General features: G+C 41.3%; 1 protein-coding gene across 12 annotated transcripts in view; it reads left to right on the top strand.

Annotated features, from left to right (window-relative positions):
* The window catches only part of CEP112 (centrosomal protein 112), a 549,518-nt gene that overhangs the window by 483,839 nt on the left and 48,295 nt on the right, over nt 1–17,384 (top strand). For all 12 annotated transcript variants that reach the window (XM_073005103.1, XM_073005106.1, XM_073005112.1 and 9 more), the window contains one exon: nt 12,431–12,520. In XM_073005103.1, coding sequence (XP_072861204.1) covers nt 12,431–12,520 — 90 coding nt within the window. The remainder of the gene's footprint in view (nt 1–12,430; nt 12,521–17,384) is intronic.

Genomic DNA, 17,384 nt, shown 5'->3' on the forward strand with positions numbered 1-17,384 from the left:
CCTGTATTCTAAATCTGATCATCTTAGGCACTTTCGTGGTTCCCATTCCTACAGGGTAAAATCTGTAGTCCTCCTGGCACACAAGGCCCTTCTAAGCAACCCAGGCAGCCTCTCCTGGTTCAAAGCCACCCCTCTGCTTGGCCGTGCCTTCAGTGTAGCCAATGCGCATTGCAGGTCTATGCCTTCGTGTCTTTCCCTCTGCGATTGACTCCCCAGGACCACTCTCCTCTCCTCCTGGGAAACCCTCCAGCTCCCACGTTGCCTCCTCAAGGAAGCTCACTGAGTAAACCTTCCCCGGCATTTGTTGCCTTCCTCCTGTGTTCAGTCGCAATGCTGGGTAAGACTTCTTTTTAGCAGTACTCATGTGGTATTGTAATAGTTCCTTTATAAGCTTGCCATACACATTAGATTAGATGCTTTTTGAGGGTAATGTTTAGTACCACGTCTAGTACATGCTGTATGCCCATAATATAGAAATATTTCCATTAACTTATGAAATTAATGATCCAAAGGACACAGTGTATAGAAAGAAGACTAGAGAGGTAAGAACCTAGTTAGGGAAATATCCACAAGTGAGAGAGAAGAGGAGGAGGAGCAGAAAGCATGTGGGAAGGAGGAGGACAGCATGACATGGTGGTGTCAAAGGGAAGGATTTCTGGAAGGAGAGTGTTCTCATAGTGCCCAGTGCAACAGAGAGGTCCAGGAGAATAGAGTTGTGGAAAAGGCCACTGGCTCATCAACAAGAGAATCATTGCTGACCTTGCAGAGAACAAGTCTCATAATTAGTTAGAAACCAAAATCAGATCACTGATGAGGAAGGAGTTCACTAATGAGGGAGAAATAAGGATACTGGAGTCAAACACTTGAGAAATGTGGCCAAGAAAAACAAAAACAGCCGGGTGCAGTGGCGTGCCCCCGTAGTCCCAGCTGCTTGGGAGGTTGATGTGGGAAGATCACTTGAGCCCAGGAGGTCCAGGCTCTAGGGTGCTACGATCATGCCTGTGAGTCACTGCACTCCGACCTGGGCAACATAGTGAGACCCCCATCTCTTAAAACAAACAAAAGAAATGTGGCCAATTTCCTGAAGGGCAGGTGGGTAAAGACAACATACCAGTGTAGACGCTGAGAGGGACATAGCAGAAGGGAGAGAGCAGCAGTGGTGACCAGCCCTCTAGAGCGTGAAAGAGAGGGTACTGATAGATGTGTTATTATTAAAAAACAAGAAGGGAGGCCATTTCTGACACTTGAGGGAGCAGACTGGATAAAACTCAGTTATTTTTCTCTAGGGACAGAATGAGAGGAAATGTAGCTTAAGGGGGAAAAAAATCCGAGAATTTTAGTAGGAGTACCCCAACTGTTTTTTTTTTTTTTTTTTTTTTGAGACGGAGTCTGGCTCTGTCGCCCAGGCTGGAGTGCAGTGGCAAGATCTCAGCTCACTGCAAGCTCCGCCTCCCGGGTTTACGCCATTCTCCTGCCTCAGCCTCCGGAGTAGCTGGGGCTACAGGCGCCCGCCACCTCGCCCGGCTAGTTTTTTGTATTTTTTTAGTAGAGACAGGGTTTCACCGTGTTAGCCAGGATGGTCTCAATCTCCTGACCTCGTGATCCGCCCGTCTCGGCCTCCCAAAGTGCTGGGATTACAGGCTTGAGCCACCGCGCCCGGCCCCCAACTGTTTTAAATGAAAGGCAACTTGCTCTTTATAGAGTTGGTTAATGTTACCAGTAAATGCTCATTACCGTAGTGTAAATAACACTTTCCCAAGCATTTCAGAGACCACTTAACAAATAATGGCGGGGCAAAGGCTGTTGCTCTTGTGAAGTTCAGAGCCTAAAATGAGAAAAGAAGTTAGATAAATTCACAATAGGAAGAGATCTATAAATATGTTACCATATAGGGAATATAATGACAATGGGAAATAGTTTAATCTGTGTTGGAAATTTTTCGTGGAAGAAATGAATCTTAACTTCAGTTTTCATGGAGGAGAAATACAGTCTGGTGGAGGGGATCGGAAATGATACTACAGGCTCAGGGGATGGCATGTGTGAGTGATTACTCTTTGTAAAAAAATCGAAATTTAAATGAATGGCTTATGGGTCCTCCCTCTTCCCTGGACTTGCACTGAAGAGGGGTGGTCTGTGAGGATTTAACAGTTAACACTGTTCCGCAGAGACTGAACTCAAGTTCCAGTGCTTATCACCCTGGCCAGACAAGGAAATGCCTCTATGATCTTGCAAAATCCTAGCTGTGGTTCTTGAATTTGATCCTAGATTTCTACCACCCGAGATAAGAACTTGTTCACAAGTGAAGCTGTCTCGAGCGACGAAGGTGGGGAAATGTGCTTTGAATTTCCTGAGTAGAAACAGACTGGCCCCTTTAAGAGGAGATGTGGGTAATGTCAGGATGGTCTTTTGTGTGACTAGGAAAACACGAATGAGGTGCGTTAGGAGATTCCGGCTTCCTTAGATCATCAAAGTCTTGAAATAACATGATTTATTTTCCTGGAACCCCTGTTAAGACCAGGAAACATTAACTTTTTAAAAAAGTGCATTTTTAGGACCTTTAAAGGAAGTCCTTTAGGAATTTGAAGGACTGAAAATAGGTGAGAGAGAGAAGAGAAAACGCGAACACTTTTTTACTTGAAGAATAACAAACAAGAAAAACTCTTGCTCTGTATAGTGTCCACAGTTTTTTGCCTTTTATGTTGAATCAGTAGCCTAATAAGTACTACAGCAACAGCTCATATGCAAGTGCTGTTTCTCGTCCATGTGGTTTGTCGTTTGTCGTTTGTCGCAACAACAACTAAAAAGTTTTCATGTGAAAGGAATTTTGCCTTATGTGAGGAGCAACATTTGTATTGGGTAAAAACCTCCAAAGATCTCTTTTCCTTCACATCAATATCACAAAAGAGACAAAATTATCAGGGTTTTTTTTTTTTTTTTTTAAGAAAAATAAATAAATGTTGCTTGGAATGTGAAAAAAACCGAAAACCTGAACATAAGCCATAGGGGAAAAAAAGTATACAGTTCTGCTGTGAATACGTTAGTGGCCTCTGCAGTAGTAACTGCGGCTCTGGCTTTAGATCTGCAGCATAACCCGTTTTCCATGACTGTAGAATCACTAATAAAACTGTTTTTTATGGTTTGTTATTCATCCTGGGTAGGTCTGAATGAAGAAATCGCTTTAAAAGAAATCTTGAGTGGCATTTCAGTTGAAGAAGACTAGTTACTTTTGTTAGTAGATTTAGCCTATTTTAAAATAATAATAAAACAGAAACTATAGTGGCCTCTGTAAATAGCCCGTGAGACCACCCAGTAAAAATGTCACGCTGCCACTGTGTCACTTTTGGTAGCCCCAGATTTATCTCTCCTTGTGTGGATGACAGGGCTTGATCCTCTCGCTTTGTCCTAGTCATTTACAATATGATTTTAAAAAAAAAAAAAAATCTGTAAATCTCACATGAAAATAGAGCGAGATTTTACTGCTTTATTTGTGTTTTACCTTAGCCTTCATTTAACAGTAGTAGAAAGAAAAACATTTACTGTTTCGGTGTCAATTTACATTGCAAAAGGAGACCTCATCAGAAATATTATCAGCCCAGTTAATAGATTGAATTGGAGTAATGCTACTTAAACAAGTGTGGGCATTATTAAGAAGGTAATTAAGGTTTAAATGAGAGTCACCCTTATTTCACCTTTATAATTAGTGTCTCTTCACTGTAGTCACAGCTCAGGCATCACGCCTGTCTGAAGGACCAAGCAGCCAGGGGAAGAGAAGTTTACGTCAAGATTTTATAACTTAACAAATATTTTATGACATACATTTAAAAATCATCTTACATGTTTTAAATGGAAAACAGACCATTACCATGAAAAACTAAACATTGAATTGGATTGTATGTAAATTATACCTCACTAAAAATAAAAATAGGCCTTCCCTTTCTAGTTATCTTCTCCTTCAGTCAAAATATGCACATCCTACCCCCTGGTCTCTTCATTCTGTCTTCAAAACATTCATGGGGTCAATCCTCCCGCAACCCTCCTGCCCACTGAGTGGCGAATGAATCATCTGTTTTCTCCAAAGTAGGATAGTAAATTCAAGCCTCATGAAGGAAAGGATACCTCATTTTTTTTTTAAGTGGGACTTTTTTTCTTTTTTCAGTGTTTTGACTTTTTATTATGGAAGCTTTTAAACATACACAAAAGTAGGGAGAAGAGTACACAGAACCGCCGTCTACCCGTCACCCTGCTTCAGCAGTTTCCCGCAGTTTGCCAGGGTGACTTTTTCTTGGCAGCATCTTCAGTATAAATACTCTGTCTTTTTCTTCTTGTTAAAACTCAGCTATGCAGAGCTTGCAGCTCGCAAGGCCCCCTCTCTGCGCTTCACCCAGCGGAGGTTCATCTGGTTCCTTGTTTCACGGCCACAGACTGTACCCAAGGCCCTAAAAATCCACAACTCTACCGACCCCAGTTTTATATTTATATAGGGCAAAACTTTAATCAACACTCTTTCTGCTTACATATGGTTCAATCCAGTTTATTTTAAATAACAGAACACTATAGCATTCAAGGTTCCCACTTCCCAGAGGACATGTGGATGAACCTACGGACAGAACCAAGGAAAGGATCCATTTACCCTCTGCCCCTTCAGGCCCTTCAGGTAGGGCAGGCCCAGAAGAATGTGCTCATAGACCTCATGATTTTACCAAGACTTAACAACACAGAATGAGGCAGAATATGTGTCAAACACATTACATTTCAACTCAATAAGAACTGCTTTGAAACTCTCTAAAAGGGGACAAGAACCCGACCCTACGAGCTACATGACAGAAAATGTGTAAGAGAATGTGTCTCTGGAGTCCACTCTGCTAGGACAGTGTTTCCAGGACCACTGACTCAGAAGGGTGACTTTTCTACTGCTGATGATTCTGTCTTGATTTGCAAGTGGATTTTTCCAAATTTCTCATACATGGAGTTTTGATAAAGATGGGAAAGTAGAGTTTGAAATTGTACTCTCTGATATGAACTTAGAGTACCAATATTCTGAGCTATAAGCTGAAGACCAATTTGTATGCTTAGACAGCCTGTTGGGAAAAGGGTAGTAAGGTAACAGCTCTTGGGTTGCTGGAATGGAGTTGGCTAAGAAGTGGGCCAAAGGCGAGATCAGAAATCTCTAGAAAGATGTCTGGTCTTGCTACAGTACTACATCTGAAAGCCTCTCTCTGTTATATACCTTGTATTCTGGGAACATTTTTAAAAAAAATTTTTTTTTTTTTTTGAGACGGAGTCTCGCTCTGTCGCCCAGGCTAGAGTACAGTGAGGCGATCTCAGCTCACTGCAAGTTCCACCTCCCGGGTTCACGCCATTCTCCTGCCTCAGCCTCCCGAGTAGCTGGGACTTGTGGGTGCCCACCACCACGCCCGGCTAATTTTTGTTTTGTTTTGTATTTTTAGTAGAGACGGGGTTTCACCATGTTAGCCAGGATGGTCTCGATCTCCTGACCTTGTGATCTGCCCACCTTGGCCTCCCAAAGTGCTGGAATTATAGGTGTGAGCCACCACGCCCGGCCGTGTAAAAAAATTTTTTTTATCATTGTGACATAGTATATCTGTCTTCCAATAAAGTTTTCCTTTATTAAATAACCTTTAAACCACTTTATAATTAAAATGAATTTGTGTTTCATTTATTCATTATTAAAAGGCATGTATCTGCGATCACTTTATTCTTGTTTAATTGACTCAGAACTACAAGAGAAAACTTTGTTTTTTAAATAAGACTCCAAATAATTCCTTAATGCGTAGTTTTACAAGTTAAGGAGTGGCTTGAGCTGAATTATGTTCATACATTTTATTAAAATAACATTGACTAGTTACTCTTTTTTCCCCAAACTCACAGAAAAGCCCTGTACTGTCACAGGTGCCATTCAGTGGGCACATTAGCTACCAGGTCTTTTTCCTCACCCTGAGGAGCCCATTAACATGTTCAATTTTTTACACTTTCATTTGCTCTCATTATTTTCAGATTTGAAACAAACAAATCAAATTATCCTACAACGCTCTCCCTTTGAAAGAGTGCGGTGTGCGCTCGTTGTTCTTGTGGAGCTTATTATGTCATTTACATTTTTCTTCTGGAAAGTGTCATTCTTTACTCCCGACCAGGAGAAAGCACTCTGAAAGTCAGGAGCGGTGTAGCTTCCCACAGCCAGCTGACTTACATCATATTTAAAGGCAGATTTAATTGGGAGAAAAGAACTGTCTTTTCAGTAATGATGCCAGTTAACACTGCAGAGTTAGGAGAGTAGGGACAGTTCTGCAGAATAAACAGTTTAACTGTTCAAGTTGGATTTTGTTTTATATTTTTGACCCAGTGTTGGACATTCTATTCTTTAATTATCTTGGGCTTTTCTCCGGAAGAAACTAAAAGTTGTGATTTTGTGTGTGTGTGAAATGTCGAATTTGAAGCTTTTTTGAATAAAGAAGACACAACTTAAAGTCCCTGGTTGTACTTATTGAGCAATTGTGGTCATTTTCACATAGTCCTTATGTCAAATTCTGAGGTTGGAACTCTAATAACCTAATAATTTTTTAGAATATAAAACCAGTACCAGCTGCCAGTATAAACTGTCATTTTCCTTTCATGCAGTACATTTTGACTTTTTTGAAAGTGAAATATTATTTGGTGACTTTTCAATTTTTTTAACTGATCTTTAATAGTTAACGGAAGTCATTTCTAAATACAACTGCTTTCTCTGATTAACTTTAGAAAGATCACATTTTACATCTTTATGAGGAAATTTTTAAAGGCCTGCCTTTTTGAAAAGCGAATGTAATTTGAATTCCATTTTAATAATATTGATAAAACATAGTCGACTTCGTAGTCTGTTCACTATATGAAGTACAGAAAAAGGATCAGATCTCCTTCACTACGCTGCCTTCCTTGGAACTTTCTTTCAGCTAGATTTGCATAATATGTCATCCTAACTTCTCCTCAATTGCCTCCTGCCTATCTGGACTTTCAGCAGCTTTCTGGGCCTCCATCTCCTCCTCTGCCTGTGTGAGTGTGGGCATCCCCCAAAGGGCAGGTTTTAGAGCCTCTGCACCTCTGTCTGAGAGCAAGCCCCACTCTTCAGACCCACTGAGCAATGTGATCTGCTAGCTAGGGGTCCTAGCGAGCGCTGGTTGCTGTACCGTTATCCCTTGGACAGGGTGGCTCCTAAACACAAAAGCTTATTTCCCACAGCTCTGGAAGCTGGGACATCCAAGATCAAAGCACCAGCAGATTCAGTGTCACGGGAGAGCCTGCCCGATTCCTAGTTCATTGACACCCATCTTTGTGCTGTGTCCTTTCGTGGTAGAAGGGGCCAGGGACCTCACTCAGAGCTTTTAGAAGGACACCGGTCCCATTCTTGAGGACGTTCCCTCCCAGAGGTCCTGCCTCCTAATAGCTTTGAGGGTTAAGATTTCAACATATGAATTTGGAGGGGGCACAAATATTCAGACTCTAGCAATAGTTTCTCCTTGAAGTCCCACCAGCACCTTCAGTCCAGCATGTCAGAAAGCACACAGCCCCACCGCTTCTGACTTGTGCTTAGCAAGAATTCACTATTCTCTGGTCATTCCATCTCAAAGCCTTGGGGTGTCTCTGAGTCCCTTTTTTCCAATGTCCTGTCAATGGTTCCACTGCACCCATCCCCTTCTCCATATCCACCACCCTCTTTCCAGGCCTGTTGTTTGACTTTCACTTTTGCAGCATCCTCTTTTTTTTTTTTTTTTTTTTTTTTAATCCCTTGACTTCACTGAGCAGAATTATTTCCTCAAAACTCAAGAGAAACACACAATTGGGCATGAGTAGGACCAAATGCTTCTGTGGAAAAAGGAAGAAAGTTAGCTTCTGGCTTTGGCATTTGGGAGATGACAAGTGACTGGTGTGAAGACTGACTCAGGAGAGCAGTGGGGATGGGGGCAGGTGTAACGGGGTATGTAGTGAGTGGGGGAGGATGTGGGATGCCGAGTGTGGCACTCTCAGGGTTCTGCAGGTGAAGGCAAGGAGGGAGAGAAGCCGGGAGGTGGGGAACAACTCTTCATTTAAGGGAAGGGAGAGGCACACCATCTTTCTTTTCTGTGAAATAAAATTAAAAGCAAAAAAAAAAAAAAAAATTAAAGGAGTATTTTATATTGTAGCAGAAACCAGACAATATATTATCAATTATTATTATTGTGATATGTGTGTGTATGTTCAGAGATAGACATAGATATTTGGAGGATATATTTGTATATTTTGTGTCTCAGGACACTTCACCTTTGGTTAAATGTGCCACATGAAGGACAGTCAGAAGCCCTGATGATTGAAGTAAATATCTTTAGGGAGTAGAGTTTAAATGTTTATGACTTCCTTCCACAAGCATGAATTCAGTGTCACCCGTGTACCAGGCATTGAGCTGGCTTGTCACTGGGCTTGCAGAAATAAAGAAAGGAGATCCCTGAGCTGCAGTTTCATGCAGACAGTTGCATGCCACCCAGACACGTAAATTAATTCTCTTAAACACTAGATGGATGAAAGCCCGGAGAAGTCCATATTTAGCTCTTGTACAGATCAGGGCAATTACATCATTGAGCAGAGTCGGTGCGGTAGGGACTTCCAGGCAAAGAAAAGGGAAAATCAGTACAGAGTGGGAAAGAGGCAGCATGGAGTAGCACAAGCATATTGAATTTGAAGTTACAGAAATGTGTTAAAATTCCAGTCCAGGCCGGACATGGTGGCTCACACCTGTAATCCCAGCACTTCGGGAGGCTGAGGCGGGCGGATCGCAAGGTCAGGAGATCGAGACCATCCTGGCTAACATGGTGAAATCCCGTCTCTACTAAAGATACAAAAAATTAGCCGGGCGTGGTGGCACACGCCTGTAATCCCAGCTACTTGGAGGCTGAGGCAGGAAAATTGCTTGAACCCGGGAGGCAGAGGTAGCAGTGAGCCGAGATTGTGCCACTGCACTCCAGCCTGGGTGACAGAGCGAGACTCCACCCCCCCCCCCCAAAAAAAAAGACAAATCCCAGTCTAGTGCCTTACTGCTAACCACGTGGACTTGAGCAAAGTAGTTAACTGCATGCAGCCTCAATTACATCCTTTCTAACATCGATGAAATAATACTGGGTGCACAAAATTGTCATAAGGGTTAAAAACAAAATCCACTCTGTGGATGATAGCTCCTGTTATTATTGCTGGTAATGACATCTGCACGGCACGCCAAGGCTTCCTACGGCACAGCGTGGCTGGAGACCAAGCCAGTTGCTGGAGGCCCCTGGATGCTACGCTAAGGAGCGAGAGCTGTCTCTCAGCGGGGCTGGAGTGTTGTTTCAGAATTTTAGTCAGGGAATAACATAATCAGATTTAAGTTTAACAAGATCACTGTGACAGTGGTGTGAGGATGGATTAGAGAGCAGGAAAAAGTGGTGACAAAAAAAATGGATAAATATTCTTCCCGATACAGTAATCATTACTTTCCCCAATTATGCCATAAGAGAAGCTGATGAGATCCTATTTATTGGTAGCTATGAAAGTCGGGAGCAGGGGAAAGGCTACCTCATCAACAAGCACAGGAACTATTACATTCATCCTTTTGGAAGTAGAACACAACAGAATTATAGACAATTCAAGAATGGACAGATTTCTAAGCTCATTCTCAGACCTGGTTGAATTGTAGGTTTATAATCAAGTCTCATATCAAAGACACCCTAAAGCATGCAAGCTCATTCACAGACCATTTCACTTTTTAAATTAGTTCTTAGCCTGGGGTCCATTCACCAATGGGCTTCAGGCAATCTAGGAATGCCCTACAGTGAGAGGCAAAATCATAAAACTATGGTTTTTCTCCTTCTAGGGAGTAACTACTTAGCTTTCATCAGATGCTCAAAGGAGTCTAGAACCTCCCAAAAGGTTAAGAACCACTATTTATCTGGACATAAAAAAGACTGGCATTGTGTTGCAGGAATCTTTAATGGACACTAACTTAGCCATTGTGTCTGAACTCCTGTCTCCGTCTGGATGTGTAGTAGGCATTTCAAACTGAACCCAGCTGAGGCTGAGCTCCAGCTCCTCTCCCCGAACCTGCCTTGTCTCTGTGAATGCCAACTGCAGCCTTAGCTCCTCAGGCCAGAATCCCTGGGGTCCTGTTTATTCCTCTCTGCTTCCACTGTCTCGGGGCCATCATCTCTATTTCATACCTGGACCTGATCCTTCCTTCATCAGCTGTTACCACCTGGCCCCGCTCTCCATCTTCCCTTTCCTAGTGTTGCAGTGGCCTTTCCCCTGCTCTCTGCCTCTGCCTTGACCCTCAGTCTGCTCCTCTCAGGCCTCCCCACCCTGCTTCCTGCCTCTCCCCTACTCCCTGCCTCTGCCTTGCCCCTCAGTCTGCTCCTCAGACAGCAATGAAAGCAGCACCACCTCCCCACCCCCCAGCAGCTTCCTGTCCACCTCTAGGCAAAATCTAAAGCCGTTGACCTGCGAGACTCCATGTGACCTGATGTGACTTGAACCCTGTTATGTCCTTGACCTCACTGCTGCTGCTTTGCTCACAACAGTGGCCTTATGGTTTCCACAAACATACCATCTCGGAGTCATTCCACATGCAGCGGCCACTGCTTGGAAGGCTCTTCCTTTGGAAATTTACATGTGACTTGCTCTCTCTTGTCCTTCAGGTCTTTGCACAGATAGGCCTTCTTGGACCATCTGTTTAAAATTGCAATCCCCGCTTCCTCACACCACTCTAGAATGTCCCCTCCCCTGCTTTATTTTTCTTCTGCACTCATCACAGATATATAATACACTTGCTGTTTGCTTATTGCCTACCTCCACCCCATTATAATCTAAGCATGTGAATGCAAGGATTTTTTTTTTTTTTTTGAACAGAACAGGGTCTCATTCTGTCACCTAGACTAGAGTGCAGTGGCACAGTCATAGCCCTCTGCATCTTCAAACTCCTGGGCTCAAGTGATCTTCCTGCCTCAGCATCCTGAGTAGCTGGGACCACAGGTTTGCACCCCCACACCCAGCTAATTAAATTTAAAAAATTGTAGAAATGATCTTGCTATGTTGTCCAGGCTGGTCTTGAATTCCTAGCTTCAAGTGATCCTCCTGCCTTAGCCTTTGGAAGTGCTGGGATTAGAGATGTGAACTACTGTGCCTGACCAGGGTTTTTGTTTTGTTTTATTTGGTTTGGTCTATTTTCTTTCTTTTTTTTTTTTTTTTTTTTTTTTTGAGATGGAGTCTCGCTCTGTCGCCCGGGCGGGAGTGCAGTGGCCGGATCTCGGCTCACTGCAAGCTCCGCCTCCCGGGTTCATGCCATTCTCCTGCCTCAGCCTCCCGTGTAGCTGGGACTACAGGCGCCCGCCACTTCGCCCGGCTATTTTTTTTTTTTTTGTATTTTTTTAGTAGAGACGGGGTTTCACCGTGTTAGCCAGGATGGTCTCGATCTCCTGACCTCGTGATCCGCCCGTCTCGGCCTCCCAAAGTGCTGGGATTACAGGCTTGAGCCACCGCGCCCGGCCTATTTTCTTTCACTGCTATGTCTACAGTACCTATTTCAATTCTTGACATAGAGCAGGAACTCACTAATATTGACTGGATGAATTGAATTTTGTGAATTTGACACCTTTGCTGTTACCACCCCATGCATTCTGCTCACTGTAACTTTCCATGTAGTGTTTCTATAATGACACTGGATTGTTTGAATGGACAATCCAGTGTCATTATAGAAACAGTACATGGAAACCACAAGTTCTTTTTCTAGTTCACCTCTTTACCTAACATAGTAATTGATACAGTGATAATTATTGGTCTTTGTCGTTTCTATTTCCCATATCAACCTGAATTCTATTTCAAACAGCTACTTGGTAACTGAAAGAGTTCACCTCTGTCCATTTCTTACAAATTCCTCAAATTCCATACCATTCTCTCTGACTTTATAAAGAAATTCATTTATGGCTACTATAATTTACTCAAATTATCATAATATAATTTTGAAAAATGTTATGCTAGTCAGATATTACAATTCCTATCTGTCACAATGATATTCAGAGTGTAAGTGTATCTTGCAGGTGTCCTGAGGGAACCATTTTCATTGCAGTAGTGTTATGCTTTATTACATATGCTTTATTACACGCTTGTGGTTCTGCGCTAGAAGGATATGAGACATTTTAATATATGATTGACATCTGCCAATTTGTCTATTTTATAACTTTGAAAGTTTTTGTACTAGGTATTCTTAAAGCAGAAAACATCTTGGCCTGACACGCAAAAGTCTGATATTGTTTGCCTGAATGCTTTGGAACAAGAGTAATAAACTCGAAATCTGAGGCCTTTTTAATGCCAGTTCATGGTGTAAAACTATTTTTTCAAGTGTGCTAATTATTAATGATATCTTTATTTTATACCGTTTCAGATTTTACAAGATGAATTAGAAAACCGTTCTAATCAGGTGCGATGTGCAGAGAAAAAATTACAACACAAAGAATTGGAGTCACAGGAACAGGTACCCTCTCCTTTCCTATTTGACTCTCCTGTTTACTTTCTCTAGGTCAAGAAGTGTGTGCGGCCAGGTGCAATGGCTCACTCCTGCAATCCCAGCACTGTGGGAGGCCAAGGTGGGTGGATCACCTCAAGTCAGGAGTTTGAGACAAGCCTGGCCAACATGGCGAAACCCTGTCTCTACTAAACATACAAAAATTAGCTTGGTGTGGTGACGGGTGCCTGTAATCCAGTTACTTGGGAGGCTGAGGCAGGAGAATTACTTGAACCCCGGAGGCAGAGGTTACAGTGAGCCAAGATCGCACTATTGCACTCCAGCCTGGGTGACAAGAACAAAACTCTGTCTCAAAAAAAAAAAAAAAAACAGTTTACGCATTACCTGTTTCAGTTATGATGCTTTGGGTGCAAGTAACAGAATATCCCACCCATGGTTGACATAAAAAATAAAGCAGTTTATTACCTCACAGAACAAGAAGTCCACAAGTAAAGCATTCTCATGGCTCTGCCGGTGCTGGCTTCATTCTAGAAACTTCATTCTTGAAGTTTCAAGATGGCTGCAGCAGTGCCAGGCATCCTGCCCAGATCTGCACTATTCGGAGGCAGAAAGGGGCGCCAGTTTCTAGGGCCTAATGCGTAAGGAAGTCTTTCCCGGAAAGACCCCCTCCCTTTACACGTCATTGGCCAGAGAAGATCACATGCTTAGCCTGGCATACCCAATCCCTGGCAAAAGAACCAAGTATACAAAACTAGCCTAGAGTAATCAGGACCCACATGCTGGTGATGAAACTGGGAGAAGAAGGAAAACTGGAACAAAAAGGAGAGGAAATGGAGTGTTGAATATGCAGCCAACAGTGTCTGCTGTGTCATCATTTCAAAATAAATGGATATTATTTTGCTTAGAGGCATAAATCATGTTTTCTTTTAAATTTCAGTTTTCTCCTCTTTCTTTCCATTCTTTTCAAAATAATGTAATTTAACCCAGAATAGTATGGCTATGACAATAGCTAATGACCTATTTTATTTTTAAATGGCAGCATTATTTTCACCAACTCTTCTGGTTATAATAAATTACACTTAGTGGTAATTTTGACAATTTAAAGTAAAAAGTCAACATGTATCAATAGAGACCATGAATCTTGATGAAACCCTTTATAAATGCATTGTCCTCAGCCATTGAGTATAGCATTGCTAATATTGATCTAAGTGCCACCAATCCATTATGTACAGAAACAGTCATAGGAATTGACTGTTTATACTTTGGTTGTAAAACTCAGTACAGGAATGTTGGCATATTATATTAGCTTATTCTGAATTTCAGGGAAGGTGAAACACAAAAGTAAGGCTAATAGGGAAGCTTTTTTTTCTTCTTTAATCTCTGGAGATGTTTACAAACAGGATCCCACGGTAGAGGATTGCACAAAATGATGAAAGTAAGCACCTAATAGATGCTGACTGTTAATACGTAATGAATTGACTTGCCCTCCTATAATTCCTTCCTACTCGCTAATAAACTCTGTGTCATATGTATATCACATATGTGTGTACATATCATGTATATAAGATACGCATAAATATACACATATATGTATATGTTTTATACAATGTCTATGTATAGGATAACAAAATAGAATAATACTAGAATAAAAAATTAATAACTAGGCCGGGTGCAGTAGCTCACACCTGTAATCCCAACACTTAGGGAGGCCAAGGTGGGCGGATCAACGAGGTCAGGAGTTCAAGACCGGCCTGGCCAACATGGCTAAACTCTGTCTCTCCTAAAAATACAAAAGTTAGCCAGGCACGGTGGCAGGCACCTGTAGTCCTAGCTACTCAGGAGGCTGAGGCAGGAGAATTGCTTGAACTGGGGAGGTGGAGGTTGCAGTGAGCCGAGATCACGCCACTGTACTCCAGCCTGGGAGACAGAGCAAGGCTCCATCTCAAAAAAAAAATTAATAATAACTATACCTTATCAAATGCTGACAAGATGACAGAGACTGTACAAGAAATGTTACACATACTGGTTCATTTAATTTTCACCATAACCGCGTAAGATCATTATTATCATCTGCATTTCGTGAATAGCACACCAAAATCCAGAGTGATTGAGTAACTCATCCAAGATCACACAGCAGTAGATCCAAGATCACATGGTAATAGAGGAGTATTCAGATCCATGTTTATCTGAACTCCAAACTTTTGTTCCTTTCATGACAATTCTCAAGTTACATATCTAGCAAAAAGAAACCTGAATAGCAATGATAGAGAAAGTAACTTATTAAGGATGGCAGGCAAATAGACATTGTGTTCCTGCTTCCTGGTAGAGGAGCAAATGCCATTGACTTTCCATGGGCAGAGAAAAGCAGTGAGCAAAGGAAGCACAAGCATAGCAGACTTGCCCTTCATGTGCCAAGTCAAGGAGATGATAATGCCGCCTCAGATGGGAGCATGGATTTGTTCGTGTCAAATCAGCAGGTCTAATTGTCACTGAAGGTCAACTGATCCTCATCCTCTGTAGATGACGCTTGTAACTAAAAGAAGGAGAAAAGACAAGCTTCTTAAAGGCAGGAAAAGGTGCTCCCTGGAGGACTGGGGCTTCTCTAGTTTGTGGTAAAATATGACTTAAGGTAAAACTTTTGTTGACATCAATTTAATTCATGGCAAAACTTCACACAGAAAATTCCATAATATATTGAGAGTAGGGAAATTAAGAAATCCCAAATGAACAATAGAGAAGGATTCAGGAACTACTTTCAGTCTTTTTTTATTGACTTCTTTTTGATCATCAAAGTTGCTTTCATCTTTGTAATGACAATAGCTTTTTAGAATATTTCTTACACTAATTCCTGATATCTTCTATTAGGCTACAGTTTACCAAAGAAATGTCAGGAAATACCCATGGGTAAAGCAGAATATCTCATAATCTTTGTAACCATGAGATGTTGGGTTCTTTCCATAAGGTCCTAGGGTGTAGCTAAAAAAAAAAAAAAAAAAAAAAAAAAATGCCAGTTGTTTCAATTAAACTGAACAACAAATAATAGATATTTAACAAATACTGTTCATCTATATTTAACTTAATCTTTTATCCGAATTTGATCTATGTCCCCCTTTAAATTTGTGACACTAATACAAATAGTCAAAAATAATTAGAACTAGGCTGGGCATGGTGGCTCATGCCTGTAATACCAGCACTTTGGAAGGTCGATCACCTGAGGTTAGGAGTTCGAGACCAGCCTGGCCAACATGGTAAAACCCCATCTCTACTAAAAATACAAAAATTAGCCAGGCATGGTGGCGGGCACCTGTAATCCCAGCTACTCGGGAGGCTGAGGCAGGAGAATCGCTTGAACCTGGAAGGCAGAGGGTGCAGTGAGCCAAGATTGTGCCATTGCACTCCAGCCTGGGTGACAAAGCAAGATGCTGTCCCCCCCCCAAAAAAAAAAAAAAAATTAGAACTATTGTCATAGACACTTTTTAGGATCTGCTAAGTATGAGTTTACTAAGGATATCTAAAATGTTGAGTTGAGATTGTTACATTATGAATGTATTTTTTTGTTGTTCATCAAAGCAACTTCAGTAACAGTAGCTAGTCTCACATCAGCCAATCAAACAACTAAAATGTGTTTGAAACAGCTCCTGAGGACTATCTTCTCTTTCTTTTCAAGCAAATATTGTTATCCTGATACTAGTTGCATTAAGGAATCAAAATTGAAACTGGCAGAATTACAAAAGACAATTTCCTAAGCTGCTTTTTTAAACTTGCTTGCTTTAAAAAAGTTTAAATGGTTTCTGGTTTTCATTTAAGAAAAATTTCTGTTTTGATTCTATAAAAACAAGAAATGAATGAGGCATTTTAAAAGTTATGTTTTTAATTAAGAACAAAAAGCTGCTTCTCATCAGGTCTTGGTGGGTGGCATCTTCGTTGCCCACCACATGCCTTGGTGCCACCAACTCTCTCTTCTGTCCCCTCATGTGGACAGATCAGCACATGGAGTCCCCAGGGAAGGTGTACTCATTGGGAGGCACAAAGGGTTAATTTGCTCCTTGTGCAGATTCAAGAGAAATAACACTAATAGAATCAGGAAATAAATTATCTAAGTCAGCTTTACAAAAGCGTGATGTTTTCTCTAATCAATAAACAGCAATTTAAAATCACCATTATTTTTATTCATAAGAGGAGGTAATAATTTCTAATTCCAGTTTAATCTGAGCAAGAACCCCATAATTTTATCAAAGAAGGGAGATCAGAACCTGAGTCAGACTTCTTCATTGTGCAAAGAAACTGAGTCATCAGGAAGGATGTGACTTCCCTAATGTACAACACAGTAGTGGCAGACCCAGGGTAGGTCTGTAAGTGGTCTGCTTACTCCCAGAATGTTATTTTCCACTGTGTTAAACACTCTGTAAAATGGATATATGCCATCTGTCACTCGGGTGCAGGTACAGATTAAAATATTATGGGTAAAACTAAAATTCACTGAGTTTCATTATTCACAATGGGGAGCAAACAATGTTTGTTATTCACAATGAGACTAGATAATTTGGCTTGATAAATTATACAAAAGAAAAGGAAGAAAATAAATAGCCTAGAAGTTTTCTTGGTATTCTTAACACTGAGTAAAGCATGTGTTTATAACAAAGACACCAAACAATGTCAGATTCTAACATAACAATATGTGGATATTAACATTCACAGAGCAAAACCCCTGCTTCAAACTGGCTATCTTAAAATTTGAAAGTATGAATAGCTTAATTATGTTGATCACTCAGTTTCCCAGAAGAATATTTTATTAAACAAATTCTTGGGAAAAATACAATACTTTAGAGATGTTCTAATAAATAAAATACAATGCTGAGTGTTTCACAGGAGA

Source organism: Chlorocebus sabaeus, chromosome 16 (genome assembly GCF_047675955.1).
Source record: "Chlorocebus sabaeus isolate Y175 chromosome 16, mChlSab1.0.hap1, whole genome shotgun sequence".
In the NCBI taxonomy this organism is placed as follows: domain Eukaryota; kingdom Metazoa; phylum Chordata; class Mammalia; order Primates; family Cercopithecidae; genus Chlorocebus; species Chlorocebus sabaeus.